Genomic DNA, 18,931 nt, shown 5'->3' with positions numbered 1-18,931 from the left:
ATCCAACAAAAAAATCAGAACAAAGTTCTTAACCCAGAGTAATTAGGATGTGTTACATGCTGCTACATTCTGTAGTTGAAGACAACCAGTGTAGATGCATTTAAGGGAAAGCTAGATAACATTCATTTACTTTCTCCCTCGTGTAGTTATGTTGATCTGGCATGATGAAATAAGGTGGGAGGAGGTCATGTAAAAGCTAAATAACATAGACCAGCTTGGCTGTACTAAAGATGTAATCCTATATAATACACGTTCATAATTTTACAGCTTTGAATGCTCACTTCACCTTTGAGGTTTTAAAAATTAATATTGAAAATCATGGATGGATTTATATTTTCGTCTTTGATCGGTGCTGGGGCCTCAGCTATTTACCATTTATATAGATGATCTGGAGGAGGGAACCGAGTGCAGGGTGTCGAAATTTGCTGATGACACCAAGATTGGGGGAAAGGCAAATTGTGCGGAGGGTGTGGAGAGTCTGCAGAAGGATCTAGATAGGCTGGGCGAATGGGCCAGGAAATGGCAAATGGAATTTAATGTTGGCAAGTGTGAGGTGGTCCACTTTGGTAGGAAGAATGCTAGGAAGGACGGTAGGAAGGACTATTACTTACGTGGCGAAAAACTGCAGCAGGCGACGGTGCAGAGGGACCTCGGGGTCCTTGTGCATGAGTCGCAAAAACCCAGCTTGCAGGTGCAGCAGGTGGTCAGGAAGGCGAATGGGATGCTGGCCTTCATAGCGAGGGGGATTGAATATAAAAGTAGGGAGGTCTTGCTGCAGCTGTATAGGGCATTGGTGAGGCCGCAGCTGGAGTACTGTGTGCAGTTTTGGGCGCCGCACCTGCGCAAGGATATTTTGGCCCTGGAGGGAGTGCAGAGGAGGTTTACTAGGCTGATACCGGAGTTGAGGGGATTGAGCTATGAGGAGAGGCTGAATAAACTAGGCTTGTACTCGTTAGAGTTTAGAAGAATGAGGGGAGATCTCATTGAGACGTATAAGATGATGAATGGGATGGATAGGATAGAGGTGGAGAGACTCTTCCCGCTCAAAAAAGACAGTAGGACTAGGGGGCACAGCCTCAAGATAAAGGGGAGGCAGTTTAGAACGGAGTTGAGGAGGAACTTCTTCACTCAAAGGGTGGTGAATCTCTGGAATTCTCTGCCCGTTGAAGTGGTGGAGGCTGCCTCGCTAAATATTTTTAAGAAGCGGGTTGATGGGTTCTTGATAAGAGAGGGGATTAAGGGTTATGGGGAGAGGGCGGGAAAGTGGAACTGAGCCACAACAGATCAGCCATGATCTTATTGAATGGCGGGGCAGGCTCGAAGGGCTAGATGGCCTACTCCTGCTCCTATTTCTTATGTGTAACATCTTCAATGCCAGTATTTAATCAGGAAGTTATTGTGTCAAACATTATTACACACTTTAAAACTTGTTCTATAGCTCTATTCATTAAGAGCTTTTATCTAAAGTTTCTCTTGAAATTAATAGAGAATTATTTGCGACAAGGAGAGAGTTAGTTTTATTTAGGGTTCACAATCACCGACTTTCTTACTACATCCTGGCATTGAAATAATTTTCAAAGATTTTGGAGAATCATCAGGCTTTCTAGAGATTAAATATGAAAGAATGATCAATTTCCCATCAAATGATAACATTTAGGTGAACGCAGAGAACAAATAACTAAGGAAAACGTGATATCTATCCAGATTGTGTTGAATGATAAAGACAATTTATAGGTATAACAGGAGTGAAATGGGTGCACTGTGACTCATTGCATTGAATCCAGGTATACAACACAAACATTTCCATGTTTCAAATTACTTGTTGGACATAAACATAATACAACAAATAGGTTATAGCTGAAGGATAAATGCTGTTCAATAAATTATGGATTGAAAAATCATTAATTGAATGCAGCATATAAAGTTGAGAAACCTACCTACCTAATACCTTGCTGTTCCTGCTCAATGTGCTTGATCTGCATTTGTAGTGCATTCATGTGAATTTTGATTTCTTCAGTCCTCTCTTTCATTGCTGTCTCAAGCTGCAATTTCCGTTTCTCCAATGACAGCACATCATCAGCTTTCTCATGGAGCATGTCCCGTAAACGCTTAACGTCTAACTTTAAAAGGTTATCTTCAATCATTAAATCCTAAAGATTGAGTAGACACATCATATTGTCAATAACATTTCATGGTTATTTAACAACTAATTTTTAACAATCATAATCAAAGCTATCCACTAATGCCACTGTGAATGAACACAAGGTATTTGCTTTCCTTCATTATAAAAACAAGATATTAGCATAGCAATTTGTTTTTGACTAATAATACAAAAAGAACTTCCTGCAAGGCATAAGGAGATTGTTGGGTTTGGGGAGGAGGGGTGATGGATAAATGAAGAAGAATCCGCAAAGGCAAAAAATCTTACTGTTTTTATCACCTATCCTCCAAATGCAACTTGACATTAACCCACTAATATTCAAGATCAGAAGGGAAGATAGAGGAACAGTTGAGGAACAAAGATCCTAGCCATCAGTGCAGATGTTCCAAAGGTACTATTATCCACTGCTAAGTCCTAGCAGCAATTACTTAAATATAAACGATGGCTTTAACTGATTTACTTCCTAAATGTAACTATAAGATTCTGTGCACAGGCTCTTGATTCCTCCACCAGGAAAAATATTTTCCTGATCTACCCTATTGATTCCTTTTAATATTTTAAAGGCCTCAATCAAGATCATCTCTCAATTATCTATGCTCAAGGGAATACAAGTGAGGATTTTATGCAACTGAAGATTAACTTCCTACCCTTTGTAATCCAGCCTCTTTGCGATAGAGGTCAACATTATTTTTGACTGTTTGTTGCATTTATCAATATTATCACTTTCAATGGAAGATGCAAAATAGTTTAAGTAATAAACAATTGCTCATGAGCAGGTAGGGTGTGCTCCTTTCTTGAACTGCTGCAGTGCATTTGTTATAGGAACACCCACAGTGTTGTTAGGAAGGAGATTCCAGGATTTTGACCCAGCAATAGTGAAGGAACAGCAATATAGTTTCAATCAGGATGGTGTGTGATTGGTGGTATTTTCATGTATCTGCTGCCCTTGTCCTTCTCAGTGGTACAAATCTTGGGCTTGGATGGTGCTGTTGATAGGCCCTTGGCGATTTGCTGTAGCACATCTTGTAAATGGTACACACTGTTGCCACTGTGAGTTTGTGGTGGAAGGAGTGAACGTTGAAGGTGGTAGATGGGATGCCAAATAAGCAGGCTCGTCCTGGTTGGTGTTGAGCTATTAGAGTGTTGTTGGAGCTGCAATAATCTGGGTAAGCGAGCATTTCATCACATTCAAGACTTGTGCCTTGTGGATGGTGGACAGGCTTTGGGAATCAGAAGACAAGTTACTCTCCACAGTATTTACAGCCTCTGATCTGCTGCTGTAACCACAGTATTTATATGACTGGTCCAGTGTTCTGGTCAGTGGTAACTCCCCATATAATCTTTGCGGGAGGTTCAGTGATGGTAATACCATTGAATGTCATGATCAGATAGTTAGATGTTGGAAGTGATCACTGTCTAGCACTTATTACTTTCCACTTGTCAGCCCAGGCCTGGATAATTGTCCAGGACTTGCTGCATTTGAGACATATAAGATAATGAAGGGGCTAGATAGGGTAGAGGCAGAGAAATTCTTTCCATTTAGAAAGGAAACAAGAACTAGAGGACACAGCCTCAAAATAAGGGAGGTCAGTTTAGAACAGAGTTGAGGAGGAACTTCTCTCAGAGGGTAATGAATCTCTGGAATTCTCTGCCCATTGAAGCAATGGAAGCTACCTCGTTGAATATGTTTAAGTCACAGGTAGATAGATTTCTGATTGATAAGGGAATTAAGGGTTATGGGGAGCAGGCAGGTAAGTGGAACTGAACCACTTTCAGATCAGCTATGATCTTATTGAATGGCGGGGCAGGCTCAAACGGCTGGATGGCCTACTTCTATTTCTTATATTCTTATTTGGACATGGACTATTTCAGTATTTGAGGAGTTGGGAATAGTGCTGATCATTGTGCAATCATCAATAAACACTCCCACTGCTAACCTTAGATGGATGGAAGGAAGGTTGATGAAGCAGCTGAAGATGGTTGGGCCTGCCCTGTGGAACTCCTGTAGTGATGACCTGGAGCTGAGATGACTGATCTCCAAAACCACAAGTATTTTCCTTTGTGTTAGGTATGATTCAACTAGCAGAGAGTTTTTTTTCCCCCTGGTTCTCATTGACTCCAGTTTTGGTAGGATCCCTTAATGCCACTTTCGGTCAAATGCTGCCTTGGCGTCAAGGGATCCTTACTTCTGGAATTCAGTTCTTTTGTCCATGTTTGAGCCAAGGCTGTAATGAGGTCAGGAGCTGAATGACCCTGGCCGAACTCAAACTGAGCATCAATAAGCAGATTATTGGGAAGCAAATGCCACTTGATGACACTGTTGATCACCATGCCATCACTTTACTGATAATCAAGAGTCTACGGATGGAAAACATAAGAAATAGGAGCAGGAGTAGGCCATCTAGCCCTTCGAGCCTGCCCCGCCATTCAATAAGATCATGGCTGATCTGAAGTGGCTCAGTTCCACTTTCCCGCTTTCTCCCCATAACCCTTAATCCCCTTGCCTACCAAAAACCTATCTACCCGCGTCTTAAATATATTTAGCGAGGTAGCCTCCACCACTTCAACGGACAGAGAATTCCAGAGATTCACCACCCTTTGAGTGAAGAAGTTCCTCCTCAACTCTGTTCTAAACTGCCCCCCCCCCCTTATCTTGAGGCTGTGCCCTCTAGTCCTGCTGTCCTTTCTGAGAGGGAAGAACCTCTCCACCCCTACCCTATCCATCCCTTTCATCATCTTATATGTCTCAATAAGATCCCCCCTCATCCTTCTAAACTCTAACGAGTACAAGCCCAGTCTATTCAGTCTCTCTTCATAGCTCAACCCCCTCAACTCCAGTATCAGCCTAGTGAACCTCCTCTGCACTCCCTCCAAGGCCAAAATATCCTTGCACAAGTGCGGCGACCAAAACTGCACACAGCATTCATTGGTAAGTTGGATTTGTCCAGCTTTTGTATTCAGGACATACCTAGGCAATTTTCCACATTGCTGGGTAGATGCCAGTGTTGTAACTGTACTGGAACAGCTTGATGTGGAGTTGCTGATGTCGGACTGGGGTAGGCACAGTATTTAGTCTCAAAACACCTGGTTAAAGTCCAACAGGTTTATTTGGTAGCATGTGTTTTTGGAGTGCCACACCTTCATCAGGTGAGTGTAGGATTTGTTTCACAAACAGGGCATACATAGACAGAAACATTACAAGACAATGGTTGGAATGCGAGTCTTAACAGGTAATCAAGTCTTTACAGATGCAGACAATGTGAGTGGAGAGAGGGTTCAGCACCGGTTTAGGAGATGTGAATTGTCTCCAGGACAGTTAGTGAGATTTTGTAAGCCCAGACAAGTCGTGGGGGGTTACAGATAGTGTGACATGAACCCAAGATCCGGGTTGAGGCTGTCCTCATGTGTGCGGAACTTGGCTATCAGTTTTTGCTCAGCAATTCTGCGCTGTTGTGTGTTGTGAAGGCTGCCTTGGAGAACGCTTACCTGAAGATCAGAGGCTAAGTGCCCTTAACTGCTGATAGGAAGGAAACACTCCTACCTGGTGATTGTCAAGCGGTGTCAGTTTATCTGTGGTAGTGTCTGCATGGTTTTGTCAATGTATCATGCCTCGGGACATCCTTTCCTGCAGCGTATCATGTAGACTATGTTGGTCGAATCACAAGAGTATGTACCATGTACCTGGTGGATGGTGTTCTCATGTGAAATGATGGCATACGTGTTGATGATCTGGCACATCATGCAGAGGTTGCTGTGGCAGAGTTATGTGGTGTGGTGGTTACTGTTCTCCTGAAGGCTGGGTAGTTTGCTGCAGACAATGGTCTATTTGAGGTTGTGCAATTGTTTGAAGGCAAGTAATGCGGATGTGGGGATGGCCTTAACAAGATGTTCGTCTTCATTGATGACATGTTGAAGGCTCTGGAGAAGATGAAGTACTGAACAGTGAAGGGTACTCTGCCTGCCATGTCCCATGTTTGTCTTCTGAGGAGGTCTGTACGACTTTTCACTGTGGCGCATCGGAACTGTCAGTTGATAAGTTGAGCATCATATCCTCTTCTTACTAGGGCGTCTTTCAACATTTGTAGGTGTCTGCTGCGATCCATCTCATCTGAGCAGATCCTGTGTATATGGAGGGCTTGTCCGTAGGGGATGGCTTTTTTAACGTGTTTAGGGTGGAAGCTGGAGAAGTGGAGCATCATGAGATTATCCGTGGGCTTACGGTACAGTGAAGTGCCGAGGTGACCATCCTTGATGGAGATGCGTGTGTCCAAGAATGCAACCAATTCTGGAGAGTAGTTCATGGTGAGTCTGATGGTGGGATGGAACTTGTTGATGTCATCATGTAGTTGTCTCAGTGATTGTTCGCCATGAGTCCAAAGAAAGAAAATGTCAATGTATCTAGTGTGTAACGTCGATTGAAGGTTCTGTGCAGTGAAGAAGTCTTGTTCGAACCTCTGCATGACGATGTTGACATATTGAGGTGCAAATTTGGTCCTCATGGCTGTTCCATGTGTCTGGATGAAGAACTGGTTGTTGAAGGTGAAGACATTGTGGTCCAGGATGAGTTGTAGAATTGCGTCTGGAGATTGGCAGTTGTCAGCATTGAGTACTGAGGCAGTTGCAGCAGTGCCATCGTTGTGGGGGATGCTGGTGTTGAGTGCTGAGACATCCATTGCGACAAGGAGTGTTGCTGGTTCAACAGCTTGGCTAGGAGCATAGCAAGTTCTGAAGCACAGGTCTTTAGTGCTATTACTGGAATATTGGTAGGGCTCCTTGGCTTTGCAGCATCCATTGCCTTTAGCTGTTTCTTGACATCACAGGGTGTGAACAGAATTGGCTCAAGATTGTTTTCTGTGATGCCGGGGAATCTTCATGGAAGCCAAGATGGATTATCCACTCTGCATTTACGGCTGAAGATTATTGTGAATGCTTCAGCCTTAACTTTTGCACCATTCACAATATCCCCACAGTACGGAAAGAGGCCATCCAGCCCATCGAGCCTGCACTGACAACAATCCCATCCAGACCCCACTCCCGCAACCCCGTGTATTTACTCTGCCAATCCCCCTGACACTAAGAGGCAACTTAACATAGCCTATCAACCTAACCCACACATGTTTGGAGTGTGGAGGATACCAGAGAATCCGGAGGAAACCCAAGCAGAAATATGGAGAACATGCAAACTCCATGTTTGGACATGGACCAAAGACAGTGGTCCCAAGGCTAAGGTTGAATTTGGGTCCCTGGTGCTGTAAGGCAACGGTGCTAATCATTGTGCTACCATGCCATGCCAGATGTGCTAGGCTCCACCATCATTGAGGATGGGGATACTTGTGCAGCCTCCTGCACTGAAGCATGAGTGGCTCTGCTGGTAACACTAATGGCTAACCTTGATGCAGGGGCGGAATCCGGTAAAAATGATAAAGAGGATAGATGTCTAAGTTAGGACAAGCAGGCTAGGGTAGAAATTAAGAATCAAATTGCTCAAATTTTACCTCAGCTGATCAGGAGCAAAAATAAAATTGTAATCTAGCCCACTAACAAAGACAACATATTGCAGTTTATTATTTTCTTTAACTTAACCTCAATCTTTCCCCATTATAAAGTAGGTCAAATCTCTTTTAACCATGAGTTTGTATTTTCTTGCTGTAAAATAAAAGTATTATTCAAGTTCCATCTCAATGAAGTGTTAATTGGTCACGTTGATGAGTAGAATGATGGCACATGGAACAAAGAACAAAGAATATTACAGCACAGGAACAGGCCCTTCAGCCCTCCAAGCCTGCACTGATCATGCTGCCTGACTTAACTAAAACCCCCTATCCACCCTGGGAAAAAGCTTCTGACTATCCACTCTATCCATGCCTCTCACAATCTTGTAGACATCTATCAGGTCTCCCCTCAATCTCCATCGCTCCAGTGAGAACAAACCAAGCTTCTCCAACCTTTCCTCATAGCTAATGCCCTCCATAACAGGCAACATCCTGGTAAATCTTTTCTGGACCCTCTCCAAAGCCTCCACATACTTCTGGTAGTGTGGCAACCAGAATTGAACATTATATTCCAAGCATGGCCTAACTAAGGTTCTATAAAGCTGCAACATGACTTGCCAATTTTTAAACTCATTACCCCAGCCAACGAAGGCAAGCATGCCGTAAGCCTTCTTGACTACCTTCTCCACCTGCATTGCCACTTTCAATGACCTGTGTTCCTGTACAGCCAGATCCCTTTGCCTATCAATACTCTTAAGGGTTCTGCCATTTACTGTATATTTCCTATCTGTATTAGACCTTCCAAAATGCATTAACTCACTTTCTCCAGATTAAACGCCATCAGCCATTTCTCCACCCAAGTCTCCAACTGATCTATATCTTGTTGTATTCTCTGATAGTCCTCATCGTTATCTGCAAATCCACCAACCTTTGTCGTCTGCAAACTTACTAATCAATCCAGTCACATTTTCCTCCAAATCTTTTATATGTATATACACACACACATTACAAACAGCAAGAGGTCTCAGAACTGATTCCTGAGGAACACCACTTGTCACAGCCCTTCATTCAGAAACACTCCCTTCCGCTGCTATCCTTTGTCTTTTCTGACCGAGCCAGTTTTGTATCTGCCTTGCCAGCTCACCCCCGATCCCATGCGACTTCACCTTGTGCACCAGTCTGCCATGAGGGACCTTAAAGGCCTTAATGAATTCCTTGTAGACAACATGCACTGCCCTACTTTCATCAACCATCTTCGTCACTTCCTAGAAAAGCTCCATCAAGTTCATGAGACACGACCTCCCCTTCACAAAACCATGTTGCCTCTCACTAATACATCTATTTATTTCCAATTGGGAATAAATCCTGTCTCGAAGAATCCTCTCCAATAATTTCCCGACCACTGAAATATGGCTCACTGGCGTGTAATTACCTGGATTATTCTTGCTACCCTTCTTAAACAAAGGAACAACATTGGCTATTCTCCAAGCCTCTGGGACCTCCCCTGTAGCCAGTGAGGATACAAAGATTTCTCTCAAGGCCCCAGCAATTTCCTCCTTTGCCTCTCTTAGTATTCTGGGTTATATCCCGTCAGGCCCTGGAGACTTGTCTACCTTAACGTTTCTCAAAAACCCCAATACCACCTCCTTTCTGATCTCATCATGAGTCAAACTATCTACACATCCTTTCCCAGGCTCATCATCCACCAAGTCCTTCTCTTTGGTGAATACTGACGCAAAGTATTCATTTAATACCTCACCCATTTCCTCTGGCTGCACACATAGATTTCCTCACTTGTCCTTGAGTGGGCCAATCCTCTCCCTGCTACCTTCTTGCTCTTTATATATCACAATATTACAGCCAATGCAAAAGGATCACAATATTAAGTATATTCAACGTGGAATGGGCGTCATTATTACCGAGTTGTGTTATTCTACATCTGAACATTGATCAGTAAAGGTAAACCTCTGTGTTAGAATCATTAATCTCTCTAATAAGCAAACTCACATCCTTCATAATCAAAAATCAGAAATTAAAACTCTAATGGTGACCATCAAACCATCGTCAATTGTTCTTAGAACCCATCTGGTTCACCGATGTCCTTTATAAAAGAAAGTCTGCTTTTTTAGTAGCCTACATGTGACTCCAGATCCATAATAATGCGGCTGACCCCTAAATGCTCTCTGAAACAGCCTATAAGCCACCCAGTTCAAGGGCAATTAGAGATGAGCAGCAAATGCTGGCCCAGCCAGCGACACCCACATTCTGTCAGTTGTGAAGTAGTCACACGGACTCTGTTTCTCTCTCCATAGATGCTGCTAGGTCTGCTGAGATTATCCAGCATTTTCTGTTTTTATTTCAGATTTCAGCATCTGCAGTAGTTTGCGTTTATGAAAAAAATGCACAGAGTCACCCCAAAAGTTTACAACTTTTGCATGTATAATGAAATTCCAATATGTCTTCTATTATTACTTCTGATACTGTGCTTATGTAATTCTTAACCTTTTTAGTCATATCAATAGAAATATTTATTTGGTACAGCTTTTACAACAATTTTCTTTCACACATTGATATGTCTCATCTTTAATTTGTGCATTTTATTCTGGGTCTCAGAAGGTTTTAAGCAAACACTTATTTTGCTGAATTTATATTACAACTTTTTCATCCTCTTTGCATCATCAGAGTGGTCCCACAAAAATACAATGTCACCCCTTTGTGACCTTTTCCAGGTTATTCATATCATTATGCTTTCCGTCAAGCATTTAGGGATTTTCTGCATTCTTAGTAATACCATAATTTTGATATTTATAAAGATTAAAGGGCTGTTTAGCTGCTTGACAAGAGTGAAAACCTGTTTGTTACTCCTGGTGCACTGGCTGTACTTTTGAAAGTCATATATTTCTCTTATTTCACTCAAGTTCCAATTGGTTTTGGTAAAACAAAATGGTTTTTGTAATGACAGTGAAGCAGGGTGTCAGGCTGTGAATTTCCTTTCGCCTTACACTGTGAACCAATATCTTTGCCCATTCTTAACTTACTTGTTCAATGAGTTTGTTCTTTTTTAGTTCCTTTTCTCCATTCTCAATGTGAAGGTGGATGTCTTCCACTTTACTGGTCAACTCAGTTTTCTCTTCTCTGCACTTGTCCAGCTGTCTCCTCAAATGCTGAGCATCATTCTGCAAGACGAGAAACAATTTGTAAACTGATGAGAGAACTATGTGCAAGTAATTCAGATAGAGCAATTTGATGTTTGTACAATCTACAACATTTAAATTTTCAGATGTGTCAAATGCAATCATTAAACTGGAAAATAATAAATGTTTTTAAAACTTACTAAACTGTTAGCTAATAACACTGACTCAAAGCGCATTTATCTACAAAGTAGCTTACAGGACAACTTTACAGCAAATGGTTATTACTTTTATTTTCATTGTTGTATTTGATCGAGACTCCCAAAAGGATACTGTTATGGATGGTCCAGAAGAGAAAGCAGGGTAATAATTCAGCGGGTGAAAGTATTGGTGCTTAAAAAATAAAGGGCTCCGAGATTGGGTTATTGCTTTGCTTATGCCTGTGGGTCTCTATTAACGCAACATCCAGCTAAAGGGTGTCATCAGAACTGTCATTAATCTTTGGATTACAAGAGAAAACAATGAGGAAATCGGAAGGGAATATTATTTAGAGTGGTCTACAATAACAAATGACAACTTCATATAGAACTTTAACAAAATAAAACATCTTAACTTGGGAGACTCTTCTGGCTTAGTAGGTAATGCTCCTAGCTCTGAGCCGAAGCTCTGTGTTACAGTCCCACTCCAGGACTTGTTAGCCACAGAAGGGGCATTCATGAAGTTCAACAGATTGATCATCAACCTGCTAATCCTTCCAATACTTCCCACAAATCAAACAAATGAGTCCTAAGGTACTTCAAAGTACATTATGAAGTAAAATTTGACCCCGAGCCACAAAAGGAGATATGAATGCAAATAGTCAAAGAAGTAGGAGCATCTTAAAGGAGGAAAGAGAAGCAGAGAGTATTAGTGAGGGAATTTCAAAGCTTAAAGTACTGGTGTTGACACCAATGTTGAAGCAATTAAAATTGAGGATGCTCTGGAGAGCAGAATTAGATGTTCATATATCTTGAAGGATTGAGTTTCTGGCAGTGATTATAAAGACAAGGAAGGGACCTTGGATGGATTTAAAATGAATTTTAGAATTTTAAAATTAAGACATTGCTTAACCAAGAGTCAATGAATATCAAAAGCACAGTAATAATGAGTGAACTGGACCTGGTGCATTGTCAACTGTGTCAACTTAAGCAGACTCTACTGATGATCAGATATCTGTTTTGCCAGATGGCCTCATTATGAATGAAAAAGATCCTGTTGGAGGTTGTTTGCACAACTTGAAAGCTGATAGTTTTACGAGCTTGTATTTAGTTACTTCTCTATGAAGTGGTTTTTTGGTGCCTATTAATTTATTTAGCAAAGATTAAGAGTTGTTTAGAGGATTAAGATGTGCGGGTTAGTTGTTGCAGTCACCTTCACTGTACTGTAGGTAGAGGAAGAACCCCTGTAGAGACAAATAGGAAAAGGACATTGAGCAAGAGCGGCAGAGAGACTTCACCGAGGAGCATCCTGGTGGAAGTCGCACTCACCTTGACTGTATAATGGGCAGAGGAAGAACTGGTGTCAAGCAGCAGTTAAACACAAAACACCTCCCTCCTCTTCTAACCAACAAAAAAAAGGCACTGTGAGGAGGACAAGCAAGATAAAAGCAAGGTGTGGTCTTGTCCTGATGCAGTAGTAGAGAATGCAAGGGAAGGAGCTGGTTGATAAGTAGAAAGATTGGGTAAGTTTTTAATAATTTTATCGCTTGTAGTCTCTGTGGTAATTTCTGTGGTTTAAAGTTTGTAAATGTTATGTTCGGTAGTAATGAGGAGCTGGAAAGAGGGCCCTAGAGAATTGAATATAATCTGAAACAAAATATCTTTCAAAAGTTTTAATTCAAAGGGGTAGGACATGACAAGAGAGCGCCAAGCCGTGGTCTGCTCTTCATGCTCCATGTGAGAGACTGGAAATGTTTCCAGTGCCCGGGGCCAGCATGTGTGCAAGAAGTGTCTCCACCTGCAGCTCCTGGAAGCCTGCATTTCGGAGCTGCAGCAATGGCTGTGGACACTATGGAGCATCTGCAAGGCAGATAGCATCGTGGAAAGCACATATACAGAGGTGGTCACAGCACAGGCTCAGATTCCATAGACAGGAAGGGAATGAGTAACCACTAGGCAGAGCAGTGCAGGAATCTCCTGTAGCTATTCTGCTGCAAAACAGATATATCGTTTTGGATACTGTTGAGGGGAATGGCCTTTCAGGGGAAAACAGCAACAGCCAAATCCATTGTTCCACTGTTGATTCTGTTGCAAAGGGGAGGAGTAAAAAAGTGTGGGAATGCAATAGTTATAGAGGATTTAATTGTAAGTGGAATAGATAGGCATTTCTGTAGCCCCAAGCGAGACTCCAAGATGGTATGTTGCCTCCCTGGTGCTAGGGTCAAGGATCTCTTGGAACTGCTGCAGGACATTCTGAAGGGGAGGGTGATCAGCCAGTGGTCATAGTATACGTAGGCACAGACAACATAGGTAAAAAAAGGGATGAGGTCCTAAAAGCAGAATATAGGGAGCTAGAAAACAAGCTGAAATGTAGAACCTCAAAGGCAGTGATCTCAGGATTACAACCTGTATATGTGCTTGTCAGAGTAGAAACAGCAAGATACATAGGATAAATATGTGGCTAAAGGATGGTGTGAGGGGGAGGGTTTCAGATTCCTAGGGCATTGGGATTGGTTTTGGAGAAATGGGAACTGTACAAACTGGATGAATTACACTATGCACGATTGGATCTGATGTTCTTCGGGGGTGGGGCGTGGGGCGGGTACTTGCTAGAGTGGTTGGGGAGGGTTTAAACTAATATGGTAAGGGATGGGAACCTTTGTAAGGATTCAGAACAGGAGGAATTAAGAGGAGGAAAAATCAGTAAGAAGAATAAGTGTAAGGCAGAGTCAGATAAGGACCAAGTAAAAAATAGTAGGAAAGGGAAAAGAAATGTTAAAAGTGCCCACCTTAAGATTTTATACCTGAATGCTCAGAGCATTCAAAAAAATGGATGAATTCGTTGCACAGGCAGATATAAAGGGATATGATATAGTTGGCATTACAGAGACATGACTCCATGGTAAGCAAGGATGGGAACTAAACATTGAGGGTGTTGGGGTTGCATTGTTCATTATATTGATATGACACTGAGGAAAGATATTAGCATAGATGATGTGGAATCTGTATGGGTCGAGATAAGAAACAATAAGGGGTAAAAAAACATGTGTGAGGGTGGTATACGGACCACCAAACTGTAGTGGTATTGTTGGGAAAAGCATTAGATAGGAAATCAGAGATGCATGTGTTAAAGGAACATCTGTGATTCTGGGCAACTTTAATCTGCATATAGATTGGGAGAGTCAAATTAGTCACAGTACAATAGAGGAGGAATTTCTGGAATGCATATGGGATGGTCTTCTGGAGCAATACTTTGAGAAACCAACAAGGTAGCAGGCCATCTTAGACTGAGTGTTGTGCATTGAGAAAGGATTAGTTGGCAATCTAGTTGTGAGCAAACCCTTAGGGATGAGTGACCATAATATGATAGAATTCTTTGTCAAGGTGGATAGTGATGTAGCTGATTTTGAGACCAATCTCAGTAAAGGCAACTTTGATAGTATGAGGCATGAATTGGCCATCATGAACTGGGAAACATTACTGAAAGGGAAGACTGGGGACACAGAATGGCAGGCTTTCAAAGAATGAATAAGCGAACTCCAGAAGTTGTTTATTCCTGTTTGATGCAAGTGCCAAGAAAATTGTGGCCAAACCATGGCTTACAAGGGAAATTAGAGATAGTATCAGATTCAAGGGCAAAGCGTACAAGTTGGCAAGAAAAAGCAATAGGCCTCAGGATTGGGAGCAGTTTAAAATTGAGCAAAGGGGGATCAAAGGATTGATTAAGAGGTGAAAAATAGAATATGATAGTAAGCTAGTGGGGAACATAAAAATTGACTGTAAAAGTTTCTATAGATATATATAGAAAAAGGTGGACAAAAACAAATGTTTTTAGAGTCAGAAATGGGAGAATTCATAATGGGGAGAAAAGAAGTGGCTGAGGAATTAAATTTGTATTTTGCTTCAGTCCTCACAAAGGAAGACATAAATAAGAACATAAGAAATAGGAGCAGGAGTAGGCCATCTAGCCCTTTGAGCCTGCCCCGCCATTCAATAAGATCATGGCTGATCTGTCGTGACTCAGTTCCACTTTCCCGCCCTCTCCCCATAACCCTTAATCCCCTCACTTATCAAAAACCCATCAACCCGTGTCTTAAAAATATTTAGCGAGGCAGCCTCCACCACTTCAACAGGCAGAGAATTCCAGAGATTCACCACCCTTTGAGTGAAGAAGTTCCTCCTCAACTCTGTTCTAAACCGCCCTCCCCTTTATCTTGAGGCTGTGCCCCCTAGTCCTACTGTCCTTTCTGAGCGGGAAGAGTCTCTCCACCTCTATCCTATCCATCCCATTCATCATCTTATACGTCTCAATGAGATCTCCCCTCATTCTTCTAAACTCTAACGAGTACAAGCCTAGTTTATTCAGCCTCTCCTCATAGCTCAACCCCCTCAACTCCGGCATCAGCCTAGTAAACCTCCTCTGCACTCCCTCCAAGGCCAAAATATCCTTGCGTAAGTGCGGCGACCAAAACTGCACACAGTACTCCAGCTGCGGCCTCACCAGTGCCCTACACAGCTGCAGCAAGACCTCCCTACTTTTATATTCAATCCCCCTCGCTATGAAGGCCAGCATCCCATTAGCCTTCCTGATTATCAAGGGGCCACACGGTGAAGCCTTCCATTGTTTGCTGGAGCAGAGAGAGAGAGCTAAGATTTTACCTGTTAAAAACCTGTTTAAAATAAGTTTAAAGCACTTTACTCTTTGTAGAACTGTTTAAAGCATTTATTTATTGTATTTACTGCTTTAAGAATTCTGAGGGTGTGGTGAAAAGGCATTTGTGGACCAGCCTGCTTTAATTATCAAGGGGCCACACGGTGAAGCCTTCCATTGTTTGCTGGAGCAGAGAGAGAGAGCTAAGATTTTACCTGTTAAAAACCTGTTTAAAATAAGTTTAAAGCACTTTACTCTTTGTAGAACTGTTTAAAGCATTTATTTATTGTATTTACTGCTTTAAGAATTCTGAGGGTGTGGTGAAAAGGCATTTGTGGACCAGCCTGCTTTAAATCAGCGCCAGGTTTAAAAGGAGGCCTGGTGTAGACAGCGGGCAGCGTCTGAGCGGGCAGCGGAGTGAGTGGGAAGCAGAGTGAGTTAATAGGGCTTAATATCAAAAAGGGCTGGAAGGAAAAAGGCCAGGTGAGTTTGTTTGAAAAAAAACAAGGAAAAAAAAATTTTTTCAAAACTACTACAGCAAGAAACAAGGAAAAAAATTTTTTCCCCATAAAAAATTACAGTGAATAATGGAGGGGCATGTGATGTGTGGTTTCTGTATGATGTGGGAACTGGCGGACCCCAGGGTCCTTCCCAGTGACCATGTCTGCAGTAAGTGCAGGTTGCTGGAGGAGCTCCAGCTCAAGGTGGATGAGCTGGCCTCTGAGCTACAGACACTGAGGCTCATCAGGGGGAGAGAGGATGCCCCGAGACTGGCTAAGTCTAAGGGTCAGGGACAAAAGGGGGCTGCTGGGAGGAGGAAGGGGGGTGAGGAGCAGAGGCCTCAGCCTCTTAATCTGCATAACAGGTTTGAGGTTCTTGCTTCCAGTCTGGAAGAGGACAAGGCAGGTGAGGTTGGTGAGCAAACTGCACACGGTACAGTGATGCAGCAGGACATAGGCAAAGAGAAGGGGAAAAGGAACGTAGTAGTGATTGGAGATAGTGGGTTGAAGAGTATTGACACTGTCCTTTGTCACAATGACAAAGTGCACAGAAGGGTGTGTTGTCTGCCTGGTGCTCGGGTACAGGATGTTGCAGCTGGGCTGCAGAGGAACCTGGAGCGGGAGGGTGAGAACCCGGTCGTTGTAGTACATGTGGGTGCCGGCGACGTAGGCAAAGTGCGGACTGAGGATCTGGGGAGGGAGTATGAGAAGCTGGGAATGGAATTAAAAAGTAGAACCGACAAGGTGGTCATCTCTGGGCTACTGCCTGAACTGAGTGCAGACGGGCGTAGGGTTGACAGGATAAAGGAAGTGAATGGGTGGCTCAGGGATTGGTGTGGGAGGAATGGGTTCGAATTTATGGGGCATTGGCACCAGTATTGGGGTAGGTGGGACTTGTTCAGGCGGGATGGGGTTGGTCTGAATCGTGCTGGGACCAGAGTGTTGGCGAATCGAGTAAAGAGGACTGTAGACAGGGCTTTAAACTAATTTGGGGGGGGGGAGGGTGCGAGGGTAGGTGACGCTACGAGGTCTAAAGTTAAGGATAGGGTACAGGTAAGGGAAGAGGCCAAGGATGTCCCAATTGGTGGCGTTACGGCAAATAGGGTCCAGGTGGAGGCTGGGATGAAAGCGCTTTATCTGAATGCACGAAGCATTCGGAATAAAGTGGATGAGCTGGTGGCGCAGATCGACACAAATGGATACGATCTGGTGGCCATAACAGAGACGTGGCTGCAAGGTGACAGGGACTGGGAGATGAATGTACAGGGCTATCAAGTGTTTAGGAAGGATAGGCAGGAGGAAAGAGGGGGTGGCGTAGCTCTGCTGATTAAGGATAGTATCAAGGTGGTAGCAAGGGATGATATCGGAGCCAAAGAGCAGAACGTGGAATCGTTGTGGGTGGAGATTAGGAACAGCAAAGGGAGGAAGACGCTGGTGGGTGTCGTCTATAGGCCCCCGAATAATGATCTGGAGGTGGGGCGGGCTGTTAACACGCAAATAAGTGCGGCGTGCAGGAATGGGACGGCAGTAGTTATGGGAGATTTCAATCTGCATATTGATTGGTCGACCCATGTTGGACGAGGTGGGCTCGAGGAGGAGTTCTTGGAATGCTGCCGGGATAATTTCCTTGAACAGTGTGTGTTGGAGCTGACGAGGGAGCGAGCTATCTTGGATCTGGTGCTATGTAATGAGGCAGGTAGAATTAGGGACCTTGCGGTGAAGGATCCTCTTGGAGAGAGTGATCATTGTATGGTGGAGTTTCTGGTGCAGATGGAGGAGGAGAAAGTGGGTTCCCGGACACGCGTCCTTTGTTTGAATAGAGGGGAGTATGGTAGGATGAGAGAAGAATTGGCAAATGTGGACTGGGGGAGTGCGTTGGAAGGTAGGTCTGCTGAGGAGCAGTGGAGGATCTTTAAGGAGATCTTTCTTGGTGCTCAGCAGAAATTTATTCCGATGGTTAAAAAGGACAGTAGGAAGAGAGGTAATAAGCCGTGGATAACGAAGGAGGTGAAGGAAAGTGTTAAATTAAAAGCGGAGGAATTTAGAGTAGCTAAGAGCAGTGGACGAGAAGAGGATTGGGAAAGGTTTAAATGTCAACAAAGAAGTTGATAAAGGAGGGTAGGAGAAGCTATGAGGCTGGGCTAGCACTTAATATAAAAAAGGATAGCAAGAGTTTTTATAAATATATAAAAAGGAAGAGGCTGGCTAGGGTGAACGTTGGTCCTTTAGAGGACGAGAATGGGGAGCTAGTGGTAGGGGATGGGGATATGGCTAAGGTCTTGAATAACTTTTTTGTTTCTGTCTTCACGGAGGAGGATGTGAATAATTTGCCGGGTGTTAGCGATGGAAAAGTGGTAGGAATGGAGGGTCTTAATGACATTACTGTTACTAGAGAGGTGGTGCTCGACAGACTGGAGGGGCTGATTGTGGACAAGTCCCCAGGACCGGATGGAATGCATCCGAGGGTTCTGAAAGAAATGGCGGAGGTTATAGTGGATGCCTTGGTGGGTATTTTCCAGACGTCGCTGGATTCCGGGGAAGTGCCGGAAGATTGGAAAACGGCTAATGTTACGCCGTTGTTTAAGAAGGGTGCCAGGCAAAAGGCGGGGAATTATAGGCCGGTTAGTTTGACGTCTGTGGTAGGTAAAATGTTAGAATCCGTCATTAATGAGGAAATTGCGAGGCATCTTGAAGGGAATTGCTTGATAGGGCGGACGCAACACGGTTTCATTAAAGGGAAGTTGTGTCTGACAAATTTACTGGAGTTCTATGAGGATGTGTCTAGGGCAGTGGATAGAG

At 43.3% G+C, this 18,931-nt stretch overlaps 1 protein-coding gene across 1 annotated transcript in view; it reads right to left on the bottom strand.

Moving 5' to 3' along the window:
• The window catches only part of ccdc39 (coiled-coil domain 39 molecular ruler complex subunit), an 81,567-nt gene that overhangs the window by 25,766 nt on the left and 36,870 nt on the right, over positions 1-18,931 (bottom strand). Inside the window, exons 12-13 of the mRNA XM_080186168.1 lie at positions 10,692-10,829; positions 1,942-2,150 (exon numbers count right to left, since the gene is read on the bottom strand). Coding sequence (XP_080042294.1) covers positions 1,942-2,150; positions 10,692-10,829 — 347 coding nt within the window. The remainder of the gene's footprint in view (positions 1-1,941; positions 2,151-10,691; positions 10,830-18,931) is intronic.

This window comes from Carcharhinus amblyrhynchos, chromosome 3 (assembly GCF_965287045.1).
Source record: "Carcharhinus amblyrhynchos chromosome 3, sCarAmb.v2.hapA, whole genome shotgun sequence".
Lineage (NCBI taxonomy): Eukaryota > Metazoa > Chordata > Chondrichthyes > Carcharhiniformes > Carcharhinidae > Carcharhinus > Carcharhinus amblyrhynchos.
This window is presented reverse-complemented; position numbering and strand designations above follow the sequence as displayed.